This window comes from Podarcis tiliguerta, assembly GCF_965153285.1.
Source record: "Podarcis tiliguerta genome assembly, chromosome: 10".
Lineage (NCBI taxonomy): Eukaryota > Metazoa > Chordata > Lepidosauria > Squamata > Lacertidae > Podarcis > Podarcis tiliguerta.
In genome coordinates, this window is record NC_139543.1 from 40,658,274 (window position 1) to 40,681,720 (window position 23,447).

The 23,447-nt window shown below is 39.5% G+C and overlaps 1 protein-coding gene across 16 annotated transcripts in view; it reads right to left on the reverse strand.

Moving 5' to 3' along the window:
• ANKS1B (ankyrin repeat and sterile alpha motif domain containing 1B) overlaps positions 1 to 23,447 on the reverse strand; it is a 318,652-nt gene that overhangs the window by 148,057 nt on the left and 147,148 nt on the right. For 10 of the 16 annotated variants that reach the window (XM_083400502.1, XM_083400497.1, XM_083400501.1 and 7 more), the window contains one exon: positions 16,236 to 16,342. In XM_083400502.1, the coding sequence (XP_083256628.1) occupies positions 16,236 to 16,342 (107 nt within the window). Of the gene's footprint in view, positions 1 to 7,067; positions 7,266 to 16,235; positions 17,040 to 23,447 lie in introns of those variants that run through there. The other 6 variants (XM_083400500.1, XM_083400499.1, XM_083400498.1 and 3 more) reach the window with 3 other exon arrangements.

The window sequence follows — 23,447 nt, forward strand, 5'->3', positions numbered from 1 at the left end:
CTTGGTTGGCAAACTATTTTAACTGATTAACTTCCATCTCACAAGAATCAGAGGAAGGAATTCCTACAGAAGGTAATGATATAATAATGACAAAGATACCATACTGAAATCCTGAACAAGGAAATGCTTGCCTCTCTAGGGGAACACATTTTCTACCACATATTACATTTTCTGCCAGCAATTATCTGGGTTACAGTCAACAGTGCTTGGAACAGTCAGCCTTGGCATTAATGCTGAAATCCCTGAGAGCATTGTACCACAGCACCAACTTCAAAATCAGCATGAAAAGCCTAGCTAGAGACACAGCAGGCCTCCCCAGGTCTTACATCTACGAGGAATTTGTATTCTGAGCCAGATGAAGAGTTGCCAACTGACAAGAAAATATGGCTTGGCGTTCTTTTGTTCCTCTAACAGCAGCTTTATCTGCAGAAATTGTCAGGAGAAACTTAGCATAGAGAAAAGCATTATCACTAGTCAATGACTTTAGATCAAGTTCTTGTTCCAAGCAAAAAATGAAAGGATGCTTAAAATGTTAGGAAACTTGGACTTAGCAACTAGCCATCCTTGCCCAATGTTTCCATGCCAGTGTTCCCACGAATATCACAATCCTCATTTGACAGTGCCCTTGAACCATCTGTGCAACCACAGCAAGATTTCAGTGTGATATGCCTAGGACTGGCATGAAAATCTCATTAAGAAATAAATGCGAATAACTGATGTTTTATTTACTGCTGACCTCACAATAAATAACACAAAATATTATGGGAGGAAGAAAGTAAATTTAACCACCACTATATCTCTAAGTAGCTACTGGACACATCTTCATTGGTGAAGTAAAATTACAAACTAGTAAAACCCTAAAGAAAGGCTCCCTCAAAATGTGATATATAAGGAATCAAAGTTCTCACAAGAGACAATGTATTACTAAAAATTAAAACATTTACTAGTTCCGAGACTGCCATTTATTATCAGAATGATTCATTTGAGGTTTGTCCTGATGAAGCCCAATGCAAGGTAAAGTGTTGGTTAAGAGCATCACATGGTTCATTTTTTCCACACTACCATGAGGCTGAGGCTGTCCACATACTCTACATTTAAGGTCTTGAGATCAGGGATGAATATATAACTTCCACATATTTGTGATGGTTAAGGAGGAGACATAACTCACTAGCGATCTTAAGATTGGTCTTTTTGGTACAGAGGTCTATCTGGTAGGCAGGAGATGTGGCAATCCAGTTTTATAGCCTAGCTATTTAATTATAAGAGATCACTTGAATTATTTTGATCTCTGCTAGCTTATCACAAAATAAGCTGAATAATACATGCTGAAAATATTTCCTGCTTCATTTGCTATTTAAAAAATTGTAATATCACATGTGGGACGCGGGTGGCGCTGTGGGTTAAACCACAGAGCCTAGGACTTGCCGATCAGAAGGTGGGCGGTTCGAATCCCCGTGACGGGGTGAGCCTCGTTGCTCGGTCCCTGCTCTTGCCAACCTAGCAGTTCGAAAGCACATCAAAGTGCAAGTAGATAAATAGGTACCACTCCAGCTGGAAGGTAAACGGCGTTTCCGTGAGCTGCTCTGGTTCACCAGAAGTGGCTTAGTCATGCTGGCCACATGACCCGGAAGCTGTACGCGGCTCCCTCGGCCTGCAACCCCAGAGTCGGTCACAACTGGACCCTTTACCTTTAATATCACATGCGCACCCGCAGCAGGGGCTGTTGCCCCCACCCCAGTTGAACCATAAATTCCTGATTTATATATTTCATTTTCAAAATTAGCAAATTTCTAGCATTTATCGAATCTGAGATATGAGGCAAAATGTACAAGCAGTATTTTTCTCATTTGTTCTGTGAAAAACTAGCCTGCTCTCACCTTTCAGTGTTTCAGCCAAGGAATGAAGTCATCGCAATGACTGACATTTAGGAAATCCAATGTAGTCAGTTAGACAAAGAGAAGGTTAGAGTAAAGCACCTATTATCTAGATTCTTGGGTTGCTGAGAGCCAGTGTGGTGTAGTGGTTAAGAGCGGTAGACTCCTAATCTGGGGAACCGCGTTCGCGTCTCCGCTCCTCCACATGCAGTTGCTGGGTGACCTTGGGCCAGTCACACTTCTCTGAAGTCTCTCAGCCCCACTCACCTCACAGAGTGTTTGTTGTGGGGGAGGAAGGGAAAGGAGAATGTTAGCCGCTTTGAGACTCCTTAAAGGGAGTGAAAGGCGGGATATCAAATCCAAACTCTTCTTCTTCTTCTTCTTGCTTTTAAGTCCTTTCCTGCTGTCTCCCTGGGTGAAGAAATTGCTGCCCCATAGCAAAACAGCAACAACTAGGCACCCATAATTTGAGTGTGCCTGTGATTAGGGAGTAGTGTATCAACTCAAAAACAAAAAATGGAAGCAAAGACAAGAACTCATTATATCTCATACAAAAAAATGTTATTTCCTTCCGAATTTGTAAATATTTTTCTTAAAAAACACTGTAAACGACAATACAAATAAAGTCAATCATTATTTTAAGTATATTGCAGAGGGCAGGACTGTGGCTGCGAGTGTGTGGGTTACACCAGCCCTGTAAAATCACCCAGTGTTGCTAGTTATGCATATTTATGCATTTGCCATTCTCTGGGAAATATTTCTGTGGAATATCTATCTAACCTGCCTCGCAGGCTTGCTGTATGGATTCGAGGAGGAGGAGGAGGAGAGCCATGTATGTCACCTTGAACTCCTTGGATAAAAGGTCGATAGAAATTAACTAATTAATTAATTATAACATATTTATTTAATTATAATATATTTATTGCCCTTATTCTCTGCTTATAGTTTTCCTGTTTGGCTTCTGTGGGACTTGTGAGACCCTAATTTCTTCTTATGTTCTTATGCTCTTAAGGATCTCACATGTCAAAGGAAGAATCTATTCCTTAACACGTCCGTCCAAAGCAGATGATTAATCTGTGTCCCACATGTTATTAATCTCTGTCCCTCATGTTATTACAGACTAATTAAGTTTGTTCATACTTGTTAATTATTCTGGAAAATGTATTAGGGGCTTTCAAAAGTGATTTAATTAAGTCTAATACTCAAAAAAAGGCAGAAACCGAAAACGTTATTAGTTGGTGGAGTCATGTCACTTTGTTAATTTCCCTCCCTGCCCTTTAGTCTCTCTTTGGTGAAAGAGCCCCAGCAGAGATTTAAAATCACAAAATATGCAGCAATGCAAAGCATGGAAATATAGGCTGTTAAAACTTTAAAATACCCCCTTCTAAGCTGCTTCCGTAGCTCCCCTCGTTCCTTAGCACAGAAAGAGACTAGTAGGTTAAAATGGTTTACTTATAAACTCTTCAAAGGTCAGATTTATGTGCTTTTCCATAAAACAGCAAAAAAAAAGACAGGCAGCAAAACCTAGATTCATTTCAAAGTGGTAAATACTTCTATATTATATGTATAGAAACACAAAGATGGCTTGCTAAAGCAATGTGGTCCAATCTTGGAGCATCTGGCTTAGATAGACTTACTGTTTGGGTCCACATGGTAGAAGGAGAATGAGAAAACAAAGAGTTTGGTAGCCCTTCCTCTCAAGGTGAGGGTGTGTGACCTAGCTAAGCCTGGCAGGACAGCTTACTCTATGGTCTTAACCCCTTCATGCATTAATTAGAGTTAAACATGTTGGTTTTTAAGAGGCTGGATATGTTGCCTCCTCACACAAACACCTTATTCTACATTGTCACTCATTGAGAAGCACCTTTGTACCACACACACAAACCCTTGAGGCTTTGAAGGATGGAGTGGTATGGGATGGGTGTGATCCTCTGACAGCAAAGTATATGCAGGGGAGGGGGCAAATAGGGATTGCTTCAGTTCAGGGCTACAAGGAACCCATGTGGTCCTCTGCTCCTTCTCTTTCTCACCAGCACCATGCAGGTCAGCCTTCTGCTGCCCTCCTTCTGCAGCTGCCATTGCTGCTGAGCAGAGCACTGGTTTGTTCAAACAGCCATCCCAGTATTGTGTGGTGTGCAACGGAAAGCCAGCTAGCTGGGTTGTATGTCAAGCAGATACACTGCCATGTCTCCCTTTCCCACTCTGGCAAATATGCACATGCAACAATACTTTTTCATGGGAGGATTTCCAGTTCCTGACAACTAGACATCTTTTCCTGCTTTTGCTCCTTTCTTAATTCATTCTTGCTACTACAGCAAGTGGCATTCCTATGCCCCCACAACGGCTCTTTATTTGGTTGATATATAGCATCCTCCCAGCGGCACTTTTTAGGAGAAAAATGGTTGCCCCTCTGCAGCAATGCAGCTTCATATGGCCACCTGAAGAAAATACAGTGAAAGCGAGCACCGTATTTTTCTGTGTATAACACGCCCCTGTGTATTTTGGGGGACTCCTAATTAAGTAAATGGGGGGAGATTGCCCAGAGTTATTGAGCTTGTTTTGAGGGGGAATGGCTGATAAACATCCACCCACCTGGCCTACGCTGCTCCTAGCACACGGCGCCAAAGCCACCTATTGTCTGTCCCGACCCTGCAGAAACTGCCAATCGCCCCCCCAATTGCCGCAGCGACAGCAAATCAACACCAGCTCTTGCCGCAGCAACCAATAACACACCCAATCACCGCTGACAATCTCTGGTTCGTGGCAGCAACCAATCCCAAGCCCCCCTATACACTATCAGTATATAAGATGACCCCCAATTTTAAACATAATTTTAAAATAAAAAAACCTTGTTTTATATAAGGAAAAGTATGGTAAATGGTAAGGCTTACATTAATACCGCTCTTTTTCTCATGCAGTGATTTACAGTAGATATGTGTGCAAACAGTCCTAAATTTATCCATGTATCCTTTCCTTAAAACACCTTTGACAAATCTGACCCTGAAGATTCACTTTGTAATTATCAAAATACATTTTTATCTGCCTCATATAAATTCTTTGTCCCTGAGATCCCAATAGTCTTCATTAACATTTACGGCATTTTTTTATCTTCCTACTTCATTCTTTGTGATGAAAACTCAAAATAGAACCCATAGATCCACTGAAGAGAACATGGAGAAAGTTCTATGTACAGGCACTGCCACTGGTAGTTGAAAGGATCCTATGGCAATTCAGAACAACCCCCTTGTCCATTTTTTTTTGTTTGAACTCTGCCAGATGACATACTTCTCTTTCTATTCCTTTTAACCTTGAAATACATTTAAGAACTTTTCCCATTTCCTTTTATATCAACACATTTTATTATACTTTTTGCATTTTTATTCTCTCATGCTTCTTGATGTTCTTACACTATTTTTTGTTCCCTTTCATGCTGTACAGTCAGTCCTCCTCCCCAATTTAATTTATTTTTCACTTCCACCTCTTCAAATAATTCTCAGCTAGGCCTGAAATGAACTGCCTTCTCCCCTTCAAAATTCACAGGTGGTGAAATTGAGGGACATTTGGTCACTAGTGGGGGACCATTTTGAAAGCTTTCAGGGGTAAAAGGTAAAGGACCCCTGGACGGTTAAGTCCAGTCAAAGGCAATTATGGGGTTGCAGCACTCATCTCACTTTCAGGCCAAGGGAGCCTCCGTTTGTCTACAGACAGTCATGTGGCCAGCATGACTAAACAGTTTCTGGTGCAACAGAACACCATGACAGAAACCAGAGCACACAGAAACGCTGTTTACCTTTCCGCCGCAGCAGTATTTATTTATCTACTTGCACTGGCGTGCTTTTGAACTGCTAGGCTGGCAGGCACTGGGACAGAACAACAGGAGCTCAGCCCATTGTGGGGATTCAAACCACCAACCTTCTGATCGGCAAGCCCAAGAGGCTCTGTGGTTTAGACCACTGCACCACCTGCTGTGTAATGTACTTGCAATGGGTGGGGCAAGCAGCAGCAGTTTCTCCTTTATGTTTCACCATGACGTTTACTTTTTGCCACCACATGAGTCAGCAGTGGTATAATTCCTCTCAGCGGTCAGCAAACACGCTGGACGCGGGTGGCGCTGTGGGTTAAAGCCTCAGCACCTAGGACTTGCCGATCGAAAGGTCGGCGGTTCGAATCCCTGCGGCGGGGTGCGCTCCCGTCATTCGGTCCCAGCGCCTGCCAACCTAGCAGTTCGAAAGCACCCCCGGGTGCAAGTAGATAAATAGGGACCGCTTACCAGCGGGAAGGTAAATGGGGTTCCGTGTGCTGCGCTGGCTCGCCAGATGCAGCTTGTCACGCTGGCCACGTGACCCGGAAGTGTCTCCGGACAGCGCTGGCTCCCAGCCTTTAGAGTGAGATGAGCGCACAACCCTAGAGTCTGGCAAGACTGGCCCGTATGGGCAGGGGTACCTTTACCTTTTTATGACGTTTACTTTTTGCCACCACATGAGTCAGCAGTGGTATAATTCCTCTCAGCGGTCAGCAAACACCATCCCCAAATGTCCCTGGAATGATATTGTGTCATGAGTCGTGATGTAGTATTATTTTAGGGGCATTTGGGGAGGAGGGGAGGGTGAATTCCTGCCACTGAGGGGAACTCCATAACCACAACTACAAGGCAGCAGCAAAAATAAATGATGGCATGGAAGAGCAAGCAGAAAGAAACTCCTTGCTTTCTACCAGTGGCAAGTGCCGCTCCCAACACTTTTTGAACATTATTGCTGTCCCCAAAGTCTCCTGTCCCAGTTACAACAAGTCATAAAACTTTCAGTTCAGCTTTAATTCCCATTATAATCATCTAGGTTATCGCATATGTACCATAACCACTCAGTTCTGCATTCTCAAAGAGCTTCTTCAACACCAACAACCACCACTCACCACCATAGCATATAGCAAATCATTTTGAAACTGAAGTAAGATAACTTTCAAAAGCAGATCTATTGGTAGAATGTTTTCTGTTCAAATAAACGACAAGTAAAAAATCCCTCTAGGCTGTCCAAGTCCATGGATGTTGCTAAATAAACAATTTGAATCAAAGCACTTGCACTTTTATCAAGATATAGCCCAGTGCTATAACTTTGCCTTAGTTTCATAAACTTATTTTTACATGCTTGTTATTAATCTGTACACATTAGTATATTATGTACAACATATAATTACCCATAATCAGGTCCCCCTGATAGTTTCAGCCTAATTGTACTCAGATAATCAATTTTCCATTATTTGACCTGAGGTTGTCTTAAGTTGCAAGAATTCTTCATCACCTCCTCTTATTATTGTAAGAAAAGTCTTTCAATAGCACAGGCACTGTCAAACATCACTGAGAGCTGGTTCATGGACAGCCTTCACTGTGTCTGTGCCCCTAGTCTATTGAAACTCCAAATGTTGCAATTCATTTGGCTCTCTCTTTTCACCACACAGCTAACATTTTTTTTTATTCTGATAAGCACTTCACTTTTGGAATGTGCTTTTTGTACTGCAGCAAACACTTATTTCATTTAGTTTTCCTGCTCTTGTCTTCATTTTGCCTGCTACATTTTTTTCAATATGCTGATTTTATTGGTTCATATGTTCTTAATCATCCTGGAAGATGCAAATGCACTGAAAGGACAGGATATAATTTCCAAATAAATAAAAAAATAAAATAAATAAAATAAAATGATCTTACCTAGCCACTCAGTATGCGGGGGAAAAATCCAACACTCTTCAACATCTGCAAGAACTGTACATTGTTAATCTATTGGTTCAGAAGACTTGTGGGGCCACTGTTTACCTCTCCTTTGTGAAAATTTTCCATTTATACTGATCATTTGTTTTCTGTTTCCAGTTTTCCAACTCTGTCCACTTGTGCCAAGATTGCTAGGCTTGTTTAGTGACAAATGCCAGTTGTCATACATTTGATGAAGTAAGTTGTAGAACATGAAAGCTTATATTACAATACATTGGTGAGTATTGAGGGTGCCATGGGGCTCTCTGTTGCTTGACTTTACTTTTCTCTATTGTAAAAAGAGTTTGAAAATGCAAGACCATACTCTCACTCCATCTGCATGCTTCTTGGTGGTGTTAAATATTTAAAATTGCTTAGGCCTGATTTCCCTTCGGGAAAGCCAGTCTAACTTTTCCTACGTGCATTGGTTAAATATGAATAATATTTTGCCCATCTTAGAATAGAAATTAAGATCACATCATCTAACATTCTGGGGAACTGGGGCTTATAATAGGGCCTTCTCAGTGGTGACACCTCAGCTGTGGAATACCCTCCTCCCCAGTATCAGGCTACTACCAACGCTAGCCGGTTTTCAGCACTAGCTGAAAATATTCCTCTTCTGCCTCTTTCTGAACATCCATGGGAATGTTTACTGAATTGGAACAGTTTTGGGACCGGTTTTGTTGAACTGTACAGTGTGTGTGTGTGTGTGTAATTGTTTCTGTGATTTCATGTATTTGTATGATATGGTGTGAGACACACACCACAGATAATTCTACAATGATGGAGAGAGCGGTACATTTGATAAGTAAATAGAAAAATAAATAAATAAGATAAAAGGGCAGTGCTGGTAGTTTCCTGGTTTGCTGGTAACAGTTTTTAAAAACACTGATCTTACAGTTACATTGACCAGTCATATGGTATGAGGTTCATTTCAATGACAAGTTATATATATTTATCGGCAGGTCTGTAGTTCATAGTCTAGTTTCTTAAGAATGTTTGGATAAATCTAATCTAGTTCTGATGAACCCTCAGCATATGAATGGTAAATTAATACAATATACTAATATACCTCTTGGTTTAAGAAATGGAATTTTTGGAAATACAATTTTAGATAAATTAGTACTACTTGATTATCTCCTCATCTATGATAAATGAGTGATTAATGAATGAAAGAAAAATTAAGAACAATGACTGAAGCTATATAGATACCAAGGAAAAGGAAGCATCAGAATGCCACATCACAAGCAGAAGAAGATGTTGGCCCTACCACTGTTTTGTCTTTCAGAACACCAGTTAACATTTTCAGGATCTGTGTCATAAGGGAAAAGCAAGCAGAGTGTGAGATAAACTCCTACATAAATGTCACTCCAGATATTTATTTTATCCCTCCCTTTGGAGGAATGGTTTAGCACATGTCATGTTTTCCCTAGACATTTCAGACATTATTTTACAATGATCCAATTCGAATACATGGCCATGTGCTTATTTCATCTAAACCAAACTGTGATTTGGCTTACTGTGATATGGCCAATACTTTACAACAGAGCCCTAGCTTTCTGTGAATGCCCAGTGCATGGCAGCACTCTCAGCACAGCAGTGCTATACCCAGAAGCAGCAGTACAAGAAGGGACAGGAACAGGAATGTTACGGCCTTGGTCCAGTATACCTGAAGGAGCGTCTCTACCCCCATCGTTCTGCCCGGATGCTGAGGTCCAGCGCCGAGGGCTTTCTGGCGGTTCCCTCATTGCGAGAAGCAAAGCTACAGGGAACCAGGCAGAGGGCCTTCTCAGTAGTGGCGCCCGCCCTGTGGAACGCCCTCCCATTAGATGTCAAAGCGATAAATAACTACCGGACATTCAGAAGACATCTTAAGGCAGCCCTGTTCAGGAAGTTTTTAATCTGTGATATTTTAGTGTATTTTTGGTTTCTATGGAAGCCGCCCAGAGTGGCTGGGGAAACCCAGCCAGATGGGTGGGGTACAAATAATAAATTATTATTATTATTATTATTATTATTATTATTATTATTACACAGCAGACCTATGTGGTGGGCAATATTATCCTAGCACATGACATAGGGGGATATATACCTATTTGGACCAAAACAAAAATGTTCCTTATTCACCTTCAAGACTGATCTTGAACTATCAACCATATAACTTTGACACATGCTTTTTATTCTTTAAACAAAGGGTTCGGGAATCTCAGGATCAGGTGATGAATAAAGACCCACAGGATACTCTCCAGACCAAATGGCCATGCCTCCCTGCACCATAGCATATTTGATTATTCTGGCTGGCTGAAATGCATCCTTGAACAGTGATAGTGCCTCTTTCTTGCTAGAAAGAGGTTGAAAGTGTGTGTGTGTACACCTGTGACATTTGTGTGATGTGTTGCTTTGTTGCTTTGCCCATCTGTTGCTCTGCCCACTCTTGTCTCTGGTCCCACCCACCATTGGCATGCCACCCTCTAGGTTGAAAAATATTCCCGCCACTACCATAAACAAACTGACCCACATCAGACCAGGCATACTGATGAATATTTGCCAATTAGACAACCATTAGCCAGCAACTGACAAATTGTATTAGTCTTCCTGACAAATTGCATTAGACATCCTGTTTCAAATTCTCTTGCTGTCTTGAGAAATATGATATCTTAGACTGAGCTTTCCTGTGCAACTTCTTCATTAGCCAAAAAAGATGCCCTGGCTTGATTTATTTTTGACACAATAATTCCACAAGCCCCAACTCAGCACCAGCAATGTGATAACAGCCCTCATCTATAGGCACAAATAACCAGACTGCATTTTGCAACTCATGTTTATAAAATGAGGCTCGATGAGTGCCCTGGGGCTAGTTTAATACGGTGCAGGAAAATGTGTGGCCAGCAAGCAAAACAACAACAACAACAACAACCGAAAACATAAACAACAAATTTTAAAATGAAACATTTTTATATAAATGTGTTTGTGTGCATTCAGTCATGAGAGCTTTCTGCTCTTCAGTTTAGTGTTGGACAAATACTGACAAAGTGTAGAAAAAGCACAGGTCTCAAGGTTTTAATCTGTATACATAAATAAACTCAAAGTTCCACAAACAGTAATGGAATGCATGAAATGGTACATCCTCATTTTTCATACCACAGGAAACTATTTGGGCATTCATAGTTCACATAACAATCAATGTGCTGAAGGAGAAATGGAATTTTTTCAGATACAAATTCAGCATACTGCTAGAAAATAAATATATACTCACAACATAACTTCACTTTTGAAGAACAGTATCTGAACAATATTCAAAAAAATATTTTGAAGAATAATAACCAACACCTGTGCATTTATTGCATTGGCTATGCTGAAAGACCCTTGTAATACTACTGATTTTCAGAAAATTCCAGTGATAGTTATATCTGGGCATTATTTTAATAATAAGCTATTTTGCATGAGAAACTGTAGTCTACATGAATATGTTGGCTATTAATATTATGATTTCGTCTGTTAGTCACTTGTTACCCAAATGGCTTACAATATTATTAAAAACACAAATAGGTTAGACCATAAAACAAAACAAAGAAGAAGAAACAACTCCAGCTGCACAGTAATAACAATCTATGTCCTCTTAGTCTATCAAAAGCACGGGGCGGGGGGGGGGGGGTCAATAATTACCTAGCACTGAAAAAACGCCAACGGCGGCACTAGGCAAACCTTGCTGGGGAGTACATTCCACAGATGGGGAGCCACAAATATAAATGCCCTCTTCCCTTGTCTCCATCCTCCAAGCCTCCTTTAAAAGGGGAGCTGGAAAAGGGCCTCAGACAAAGATCTAAGGGTCTGGGCAGATTTATATTGGGAAAGGCACTCAAGAAGATATTGGGATTCTGAATGTTAGCAGAAAACAAAGATGGGACTGGTTAGTCTGATCAAATTAATAAAACTAGACTTAACGGGAAGGGGAGATTTCAATCAGAGAGCATTTCAACGTGCAGATAATTAACAGAGTATCCTGTTCTATGAGCTCCAGACTCACAGAGGAAGCCCAGTAGTGCCCCCTAAAGAGTTCAAGGTAGTAATTCAAGCCCCCCAAATCATCTGCAGGACTTTAGAGAGCTCCCAGGTTACTACTATGGTAGCTCTGTGAGCTCTTGTCTTGGCAAGTGTCTAGCAGTAAGACCTGGATGGCTGTTAAGGGGCCCTCACCTTATTTTGCAGCTGAGAGCCCAATTCTCCTTCCATGTTCTGTTCATTAGCAAAGCAAGCACATAGCTTTCCAATGCTGTAGTAGTGACTATCTAAATTGGGGGTAAGAATTGACCCCATTGGACTCATTCCTTACATCTAGTTCTCTTCTGCAACAAAACAACATATGATGTCTAACTTCTTAAAGTCTATATATTATTACAGTGGTACCTCTGGTTACGAGCTTAATTCATTCTGGAGGTCCATTCTTAACCTGAAACGGTTCTTAACCTGAGGTACCACTTTAGCTAATGGGGCCTCCTGCTGCCCCACAATTTCTTTTCTCATCCTGAGGTAAAGTTCTTAACCCGAGATACTACTTCCGGGTTAGCGGAGTCTGTAACCCGAAGCGTTTGTAACCTGAAGTGTTTGTAACCCAAGGTACAACTGTATAACATAAGCAGGTCTTTTTTCAGCTGGAGCTCACAGGAACTCAGTTCTGGCACCTCTCAGCTGGGCACCATTGCCATTATAAGAGCAAGGGAGGTTTTCGTGGTCAGTTCCAGCACCTCTTTTCCTAGAAAAACAGCACTGAACATAAACATTTGTGGACTAGAACCTATTCCATCAGATACCTGAAGGGTTTTTATTCTAGTTTTTATTCTAGTTTTTATTCTATAGGGGCAGGTGTGGATTGCCAACCTGGCAAGATAGCCCATCTAGGAAAAGGAATCAAACTCTGATCCTAAACCTCCATTGCCTTGTGGTTATACTCATTCATGAGAAAGGCTTTGAGAACAAACCCTGAAGAATAATCCATTCCTGCTGCCTTGTGGGACATCTTTGAGAGAAGAAAAGGCTAAGGAGTAAACCCTACACAAATCTGGAGAGGAGTCCCTAAGACAGTTGTATGGCACTTTACACGCCTCCAAATGTATTTCTCTGCTTTCCTTTGGACCACATCAGTGAGGCCAAGAGGGGGGTCATGTTGTCTGGGCAGCTGAGGACCTCCATATGCACTGCCCAGGTTTGCACCCCAGAGAGATCACTTCGGTGCTGCTAATGCTGCAAAAACAATGCGGGAGGCAGCAGTTATGAGTTACCAGTCACTGCAGCCACAGCAGGCACTGTGTTTGTCCAGCAATTTGACTTCATCTCCAGAGGTGAACTCAATTGTCTCTCAAGACAGATGGATGCCAACAAAACATTTTATTCTATACATGGGCATACAGCCTTCCCTTAATACCCCAAATAACCACTGTAGGGAGAGATTGGGCTTCTTTTAAGACACTCCACAAATATTGACTAAAGGGGCAAAGAAACAGACCTTTATAAGTTTCAGTCTGCCTTTTCTAAGCTTATTTCGGAATTCTGTTTTCTTTTTATTTAAGTCTGATATCCTGACTATGACTGTTGGTTCTTGACACCTCCCTAAAAAGACATCAAGTCTGTTAATGTGGTTTTCCAAATCCATCATGTGTTGGCTCATTCTAAATTTTTGCTTAGCTGTTTTTCTACTGAAACCAAATGTTATCCCAATTCCAGTGCAAAGCTGTAATCAAATATATTTAAATATCAATCACCCAGTTTTTTAATTCTAGTTTGCTCTGATCAGATCTCTTACAGTACTTTCCTGAGTGTGCATAAAGGTTATACAGTACTGGGAATAGAAGAGTTAAAAATCTTTGAAAAAGAATTATGCCCATTAGTTCATTAGGTTTCCTAAGTGCTTAGGCCAGACGGGATGCTATAATTTGCAATTAGCTGAAGTACCCTAATTGCAAGGATATAACTCTTCCACTGTCTTAGCAGTCAGTTAAATAGCACACTAATCATTGCTTTGCATTGTCTTTGATGTCATCATTGTCCTTTCAGCAAGTGCACACTATTCCATTATCCAACTTTTACTTTCAAAGGATACAACTCACTCTGTGACAGATTACTGGTGGTACTATAAATGGATCTACTGAAGCATAGCCATCTCATCTAGTGACTTGTTTTCTACATTCTGAAATTCAACTTAGGTAGAGCCATCAACAGGTTGCCTATGATGCTTTGTGCATCAACATTTTAGGATTACAGAATTTCATTCACTATAGGCAAAAATATTCTAAAAATATAACATGTTTAGAAGCAAGACATAGCTTGCATACTGCATGTGTAAACAATGATAGAAAAATAATGAAAATAAATTGAAAAATGTAGGTAAAACAAATAGAGGTTGTTTTTCTTCATTCTATGTACATAAGCTGCTAACAATATCTCTAATGAATTTATATGGTATTTAAATGTTTACTTTTCTTGCCAAAGGAGTATAAACCCAAGGACTATTCTACTATTCTAATGAACGCTTTATCAAGTTTGCTTTTTATTTGAGAAAAAAAACCATTAGATTTTATGTGATTTTAATGATTATAGCACTGTTGTTGAGAGCTGCCTTAACATATTTCCTCATACACTGAAAATTCTATCACCATTAACTATACCTATTCCTCCATGAAATATCTAGTAAGACATACATTACTACTTAATTCTAAAAAGGTGTGTGATGGTGTTGCTTAGGCAACAGGAAAACAAATAAGCATCAAAGTGTATTTCTAGAAAAACAAAATGGGAAGTATGATAAAGGAGGAACAAAAATGTCAAATTAATAGTGCCTGTCCTGATATAACAATTCAAAACTGGGAATTAAAATTGATAATGGAGTTAAATATTCCATTGATGAAATAAGCATTCATAAAACAGAATTAGGCAGCAGTCCTATAACCCACTTCCTTTCTAATATGTCCCACTGAACTAAATGGAGCCTTCTTCTTGGTAGACATGTACAGGTCTGAACTATACAAAATGTTCAGTGGATAAGCAATTATTTAATGCCAGAAAATAACAAAATATATATGTTTTACCTTAACCAAGTTTATTTCTTAGCAGACTAGCACCTTTTCAGTATTTTGAATGTAAACGCTATTTGGTCTCTAATCATTGGTTACACTGTGCATTTTTTAGTATGCTAGGAACTTACGATATGCAACTGCAGTGTATATACGTCACTTAAAATTGTTAGATTTGAAGATGGGATATTGGTTAATCTTTTCAAAGTATCCAAGATAATAATGTAACAGCAGTATAACATGGCTATGAATAACATGGCATATTTTATCACTTATGATTACTTTTACTTTCTTCCTTACTGGTTGTATAATAATTTAACTGATTATAAGAACCTAACATTTCATCCAAATTTGTGCTAATTTAATCCCTTGTTGTACAAGCAGCTATACACTACTGAAACAATTGTATATTGATCTTACAATACAAAGGTGGGGAAAGAACCCATGTAATCCTTGAATTACCTTGGACATTTAATGCTTAAATCATAAATGGGAATATCTGCATAGGTATATCACAGGGCCTGATCTAGAGCCATTGATGGTTGATCTGCTTAAAATTAGATTCTTATACTCAATCCAGTGTGCAAAATCTTATTGTATGAAGAAATTGGATTAATATAGCCTATAAGTTAGGAGTTGGTAATATTTCACATAGATATATTTTTCAAATGCTTTAGAGCCACCTTGTAATCTAATTTAAATATTTTCTAACATAACATAAAGGTTTTTCACATGTTTAAGAAAATCACCATTGTGCATTGACACAAAACTATGCATTTCATATAGTGTATGCAAGTTTTCAATTATGGAAATAACACTGCAGCACATAAAAATCTGACTTCACAGAAAATATAGTGAAATGTGCTATAAGAACAGCTTGTGAACAACAGGTGTGGTGAGTGTTACTACATCTAGGAACTGGAAGGGGTATACAAAAGGGTAGGCTATTGCCTTATCAACTAAGTTACCTTTCTTCCTGTCCATGGTCATATTTGTTTCATAGCTTAAAGCACTACACAAAATAGGGACACTGTATACCAAAGAAATCTGTCTTATCCATCTCTGTTAACTCTTTAATAGTTAAATGTAGGTGGGTTTTAGGTTTACATTTAAAGGAACAGCCATTCATTTCTATGCACTGGGGATATAGTTATTTTTTTAAGCTCAACATACAGTAGTCCTTTTGAACATTTAGAATTGAATATGGAGATATCTTTTTTACATAATTTCAATATTAACTAGGGTAATCTGTTCCCTACCGATACACTTGTCCTCATAGAAAGAAAAACTGATTCCACACCCCCTCAGGGGAAGTCCAGATGTATCACGCTTTTACTTTCTTTAAAAATGCTTTGGAATGAAATATGAACCAAGCAGAACTGTGGCTCCCAAATCCGTTGCTCGTACTGGTAGGCAGATAGGATTATGCAAATGCATTTTTATCCTAAAGCACACTGCAAAACACAAAACAGATTCCCTTCTATGCTGTATAAGATTTCATGAGGCAAAGAACCAGACATCAGCACACAATATTACACAGAGAAAATCACTTACCATAAACTGTACATTGTCAAATCCATTAGCCAGCAAGTGGTTCTCATACTGAGGTAGCCCAATATTTTCCAACCATTGTCCCACAGTCTGGACAGGGCATCTGGGTGCTGAAAGAGTTTGAGAAGGGAGGCGTTTAAGCAGGGAATATCCATCCACAGGATAATAACGATGGTCCTGGGCTGAGAGGTGGCATTGCCACATTGTGTTCCGAGAGAAATTGGTATCAAAGGAGCCCGCCAGCTTGTCAAATGAATGCTTCCAGCAAGCAAGAAAGTCAGAAGTAGCACATAGTTTCCAGGGCAAGCTATAGAGTAAGATCTGCTCCTACCTCAACATTTCGTAGGTATTAATCTCTACTACAGACCAGTACGTCATGCAGTGGAGGGGAAAAGGCATATCAAGCTGTCAGCTGAGCTGTTTTCTGTTATATGTGATTGTCGGAATACTCCACCATGAGCAATGCACTGCTAGCAGCAAGAAATCTTTTATCAAATACTCCTACATTCATCAGTATGCAGCTCCATGCTCCTTGCTCCCCCTCGCTCGCTCCCCTTCATTACACAGCCTAGGCTACACCTCGCATTTTCAATAATAGCCATCAGATAAGGCAGATTTTTTGTCTGTAAGCTGTAAGCTTGCTACTGCTGCTTCCACCTACACACCCATCCAAGCATCAATCTTGAATGATGAGAGCAGTCAAAACAAATGCAGAAAATAGCAGGTCATCAGAGGCAAGCTAAAACGCTAAAATCTGAATAGAACCTTTCTACCAGTGATGCGTTACAGAGATCTGCCTGTTGTAGATTTTTTACGTTTCAGAAGACATCAGGAGACGCAAAGCATTAGCTGTAGCCTATTGCATGCTTTACTACTTGCTTCCTTTTTTTTTAGACTGCACTGAGCTTTGCTCTGCTCACACAGTGTGCTCTAAACCACTGCTCCTATTAATTCTTTTCAATCAGCTCATAATGAATGAAGTGTTGCATGTTTTCTTGTTAAAACCAAGTAACATAAATTGAACACCACCATTTCAGTCAAAATAATTATTTCTTCATCTTCTAATTTTTTCAAGCATAAAATACTACCAGACTTGTCAGCAAAGCTTCATTATAATCTGTTTAAAATTCAGTCTGAAAAAGGTAATCAATTCATGTTAACACTTAAATGATTTTTTTTACTATGTAAAATATCATATTCCTTTTCAAAAGAGGAACTGTCTGAATGAGAAAAGAATATATAAACATGATAAATTTTAAGAAGACTGAATGTTCAATATTTCTAAATTTACCAATATAGCTGATACTCTGGGAACTATAACAATAATTCATTCATAAACTTTGTTTTTCCACCTTAAATGCAGTGTTTAACCACAGGGATAACAGTTTATTTATAGGAACTTTCTAAATATACATGAAATATGGTGGGTAAGGAATTCACATCTAGTCAAAAATATATTTGTTAGAAGCTTTTACAAATACATTATTTCCAGGTGTGTACTGCTGCAAATTAGTGCCTACATAAACAATCCCTTTATTGTTCATAACCAAAACATTACACACCCAGCACATGAGTGAATCAGAAAGCACAACACATTATGACTCATTTCTAGTGCAACTGAAGTCAGAGGGAAGTATCTAGGTGACTTCAAAATATCTTATTCAGCTCTTATAACCTATGTACTACTGAATGGGCAATGAAGCATTACTGAACTGGAAAATATTTATTGGAGACTTCAAACAAATAGTACTCTGTTTTGTTGCTGATATTTATTAAGGTAAATTCATCCATTCAGAGCCACCAGGAATCTAAGAAACAGTTTCACAGTATTTTGAGAACTGAGGAAGCAGATTAAAGATTTTCAGCCAATCTTATGCACACTTATTCAAAGGTAGGTCTAGCAATGAGCTCTGCAAAGGATTGTGGGCCTCATCATTAGAAATAAATGTTTAATGCAATATTTAATGTAAACTGCAACAAACGTTAAAGAAAAAGCTCTTGGGTATGATTTCCCTTCCAGTTTTAATTATCTGCTACAATATCTTTAAAAAAGGGAATTAGCATTTCATTGACTTACAGATTTTGATTATTTTTAATTATTATTTTATGTTTTGGTACCATGCCCTCCTGCGACTAGAAATAGAGGATAAAATTCAGTTTGTTCAATGACACAGATATAGAAACATGGAATTATAAGACCATACACAATTCTGAAATGCATCCAGCTTAAACACGAACATGCACACTTTATCAAAATGGCAGGCAGAGTTCCCCTACATTCATAAGATGGGCAATATACCGTATATGTGTCTATGCTCTGAATAAACAAACAGTGCAACTAAATGAGGCTGTAGAGTGTCACATGCAGAAAAAAGAATTCAATGAACTTGTAGGGAAGCAATTAACACAAAGGTGTGCGATTTGTAAGACATCAAGCCATATGCAGTCCATTAAGTTAAGTATAGTGGCCAGAAGTGCTCAACATGACCTTTGTTTGCAGACCCAAGGAGAAAGCAAAACCTGGAGATTTACCAAGTGCCTAGGGCTGCCATGCATGGCAGGTGTGCTTTGTTTGGCTTGGTAGATTTGGCATTCAACACCAATAGCGTCAAGAGCACAGAAGGAGACTAACCAGGGACACTGAGATTAAAGGAATAGTACCATGACTGATTGGTAATTAAATAAACAAATAGATTCTTCAAGCTGCACCTTCAATTGAGCTTAGAAATGAACCAGAACCTCATATAGGTGTACAGTGGTACCTTGGGTTAAGAACTTAATTCATTCTGGAGGTCTGTTCTTAACCTGAAACTGTTCTTAACCTGAGGTACCACTTTAGCTAATGGGGCCTCCTGCTGCCGCCGCGCTGCCAAAGGACAATTTCTGTTCTCATCCTGAAGCAAAGTTCTTAACCCGAGGTACTATTTCTGGGTTAGCAGAGTCTGTAACCTGAAGCATCTGTAACCTGAAGCGTCTGTAACCCGAGGTACCACTGTAATAGCAACAGAGGCATATTTCCATCAAGCTGGTTCATGCTAAAATTCTAAGTGCTACATTATGGGCTACATGAAATACTTTGCAAAGGCAGTTCCATGTAAAGTCTTTGCTTTGATGTAACTTTGAAACTCCCAGCCATTTAAGACAACTAACTGCATGAGTTATCATGGCAAGTTCTCTCTTTACTAAGAATAGGGTTGCCAAATTTTATGGAAATTCGCCAAAATCTGGACTTCCGACATGAGTTGCCATGCATCCAAATTTCAGGAATTTTTCGCCCAGACACTGTTTCCAACTGCTATATTCCGGCTATGTCCAGGAAATTCCAGACATGTGGCAGCCCTAACTAAGACATGCATAGTTGGCAATTAACCTAAGCTTGGCAAATGCACTCCTTTCATTTTACTACACAGAAACACCCCCAAGTTGCAAAAAAATTTTATCAGGGCAAATGCAGCCCATTCTAAAGCAAACTGTGTTGTTAACCCATAATAGGTAGTCCTACTGACTAAAATCAGCTCTATCTTGTTTGGATTACACCTCCATTTAGTAACCCACACCCCGTTGTTTTTCTCACCTCTCCCTGCACTGAGGAGAGTAGGGGGTGGAAGCAAATCAACTGGTATGATCTGAAGTTTGCTTCCCAGTATTCGTACAAGAAGAAATGGAGAGAGCAACATTCATTTCTAAGAAAGGAAAACAACAGGAACTGATGTGGGTGTGTTGAAAAACTTTTTGAATTTCAACATTCCTTCTCCATAACAGCATTTAATAGTAATTTTGATAAAGAACTTTCAAACATGTTTTGTATAGCAATAATAGAATAATTTTTTTGACAAATTCTGCATGTGGCATGGAAGAAGTCAAAAGAACTCTAGGAATAAAGGAAGCTGCCTTATAGTGAGAATCATAAGTTTGATCATCCTAGTTCTGTATTGCATACACCAGCTTTACCTCAACCTAGTGCCCTCCAGATATTTTGAACTACAGCTCCTATCAGCCCCAGTCAGCACAGCTGGGATTTGTAGTCAAAACACTAGGATAGCATCTGATTGAGGAAGGCAAGTCTACTACGACTAGTAGTTTCCAGGGTTTCATATAGGATTCACCTCCAGTCCTACCTAGAGATGCGGGAGAGCGAACCTATGACCTTTATCATTCAAAGTATGTGCTCTACCACTAAGTTATGCAGTCCATCCAATAATACTCATGGCTTTGCACCATCAAATGTAAAGTTTGTAATGTTCAGTCGTGTTGAAACTTGACTTTTTAGTTGTTCAAATTTAGTTTTCAACTTTGAAAGGCTGATGTCATTCCCTTTGTGTTCCCGTCTAACACAATAGTTGTTCTACATTGCTTCAAAACTATTCTTTCCAAACATTTGTATTGGCCCAGATTTGTCATCTTATATACAGCATGATGCAATTTTCACAGCTTTGTGTTTCATGTCAAATATATCAACACTTTTTTTAAGAAGTCAAAAACAATAGCGCAACCTGCCAATTGTTTCTAAAACAACATATTTAATATAGGAAAAAATCTTCTACATAAAAATATTAGATGGCCATTGATCCTGGAGATAGGATTCCCTTTTACACTGATTATCTTTTTGAAATGTGATACAGTATATATTTCAACTCAGAAGAAAGGGTGTTATCTTTTGGAGATAATTGTTGCAGCAGATGTTGCAGTAGATCTTACTTAAATAGGCAAGTAGTATGCTGTGGCCTTGCTGACTGACCATCTATGAGGTTGATGTTTTGTGATATGCCCCTACATTTACATTACATTTTTTTCTTTTATTAAAAAAAACCAAAAGTAAAATACAAGGAAGAAGATATAGATGTAGTAGAACCTGAGAAGAAGAGTCTGGAGAATGTATTCTGCTACATGTTTCTTGTCTGTAACCAGAAATGAGGGGAGAGAATCAGAGCCCGGTACAGTATAGCTTCTAACATATGGTACCAACAGCTACATCTTAAATGGTAAAAGATATGTCATCTATGGGGCAATGCTGCATGTGGCATAAAGGGGAGACCAAACGTGATCAATATGATAAGTGATTTAGTGACCCTTCACATCTATATGGTCCCTCAAACATCAATGAGGTTTTGTTTGTGTAAGCTGCCTGGCACTGATTTCTCCCCTATAACTGCTGTGAAACATACGGAAACACACTGAATCAGAACAGGAGGAGGTATAGCAGATAAAGAGAAAAGCTGTAATAAGGGCACGTCTTAGTCAGGCTTATTTAACACACACAAGGCTTTCCATATGGTGCTCTCCATGCCCCAATTCTCTGCATGCCCCAATTCTCCGCATGCTTGCAGGGCAGAATGGAGGAAATCCTGTTCTGTGCACTGCAGCTGCAATCCATGTATAAGAAAATTAGGCATTTGTCTCTCTCCCCTCCTCCAGAAATGTTTTTGATACCTTCAAACCAGGGAGGTTTGAACTTGCAGCAACAATTTTCCCCTGCAAAGGGGGGGATGGACCGGTTAGGACGGAATGTGATAGATTCATGAAGACTTATGGGGGGGGTTTTCTGAGTGGATTGAGCAGGTGATCCTGTTGAAGTCCTAGTTTCATTATGGAATGTTGAGACTCATGGGTCATTGATATGATTGCTCCTGAGGTCCCCCTGATGCTTCATTTGGTATTATGGGGAGCAGTGATTGATGAAATGGACTGGGTGGGGGTTCCAGCATAAGTGGTGTAGTTCTTGCAGCCAGCTGAGCATGTGTTCAAGCTCATAATCAAGCCTACTACATGGCAGCGGGAGCAGCAAAGAGCTCCTACCTTGCTGCCTCCATTGCATCCCCAAGAACCCATCCTGAAGAGTTGCTCCATGTGGTCCAGAGGTTGGTTACCCCTAACCAGGAGGGCAGACCTAGGGTAGTTTTTAATGTCTGATGCTGTATTGTTTTTAATATTCAGTTGGAAGCCACCCAGATGGGCAGGGTATAAATAATAAATTTTATTATTATTATTATTATTATTATTATTATTATTATTATTATTTGTGCTCCTTGGCCCTCTAGCATCTGTGTGATGGAGCTCTGCAGGATTTATCCCCTCCCCAGTGCTAGTTAACATTTATGTGAAGCCATTGGGAGCAGTCATTGGGAGTTTTAAAGCAAGGTGCCACTAGTATGCTGTTTACACATAGCTCTACTCCTCTATACACTGGGAATCAGGAAAGGCTGTGAAAGCGCTGGGTAGCTGTCTCAATGCAGTGGTTGACTGGATAAGGGTCTATGTGTTGCTCATCTACTACCAAGCCAGGTTTAAGTTAGAAAGCCCTGAACAACTTCAGTCCAGGGTAATTTAGGGACCGCTTGAACTTTTATCCCAGTTTGATTTCAAGATCATCTGCAGAAATAACATTGAGACTTGTTTGACAGCAACAAGAAACCAATCCTTTAGTGCCATTGGCCCAGTCTTGTGGAAGTCTCTTTTGTTTCTACTGCTTTTTATGAATGATAGTGCGTGTGTGTGTAAAAAACTGGGAATAGGCTTAATCAAGATCCGATAAGAGATATGCACCTGAGAAACAAAGATCAATACTAATTATGTACACTGAAGCTACTTTTAAATCTGAGAATTTTAACTTCAGCCTTTAGGCAAGAGGCTGATTCAGGACACACACCCACACCCAATGCCTATGCCAAAGCCTACCTACATCTGTAATCAATAAAGTTGTGGCAATTTTCAATTCCAGAATGTTGTTGTGGCAATTCTTTACCTGTTGCCATGTCAGCCCTTCCCGTCCCCCAGGTTCACAAATGGATACTTCAGAACTTTTGTTTTGCAAGCAAATGCTGTGGTAATAATAAACCATGCAGCTAAACTTATGGAAAACCTAAAACCTCCCACTTTGAAGCTGCATGGAAAGAGCAGAGAAATAGCCTAAAGGTATGTTGTTCAAGCCAAATCAATGAATTGTGAGAAACAGCGTGAACCTTTTAGACAAGCCTATAAAGCTAAAAATAATTTGGTTGCTTGCTTAGACATTGGCTGAACTAGCGGCAAAAAAGTGTGGCAAAATATCAAATTTTATGTGGTCTCTAGCAGAAGATTAAAACTTTTCTATTACACATGAAACACTTTTTTAAACAAAAGGATAGAAGATTTTTAGATTGGGTCTAAATGCTGACTACAAGGTTTTAAGATCCATCCTCATTCCACCTGCAACTCCTGCTTTGTATAAGACATCTT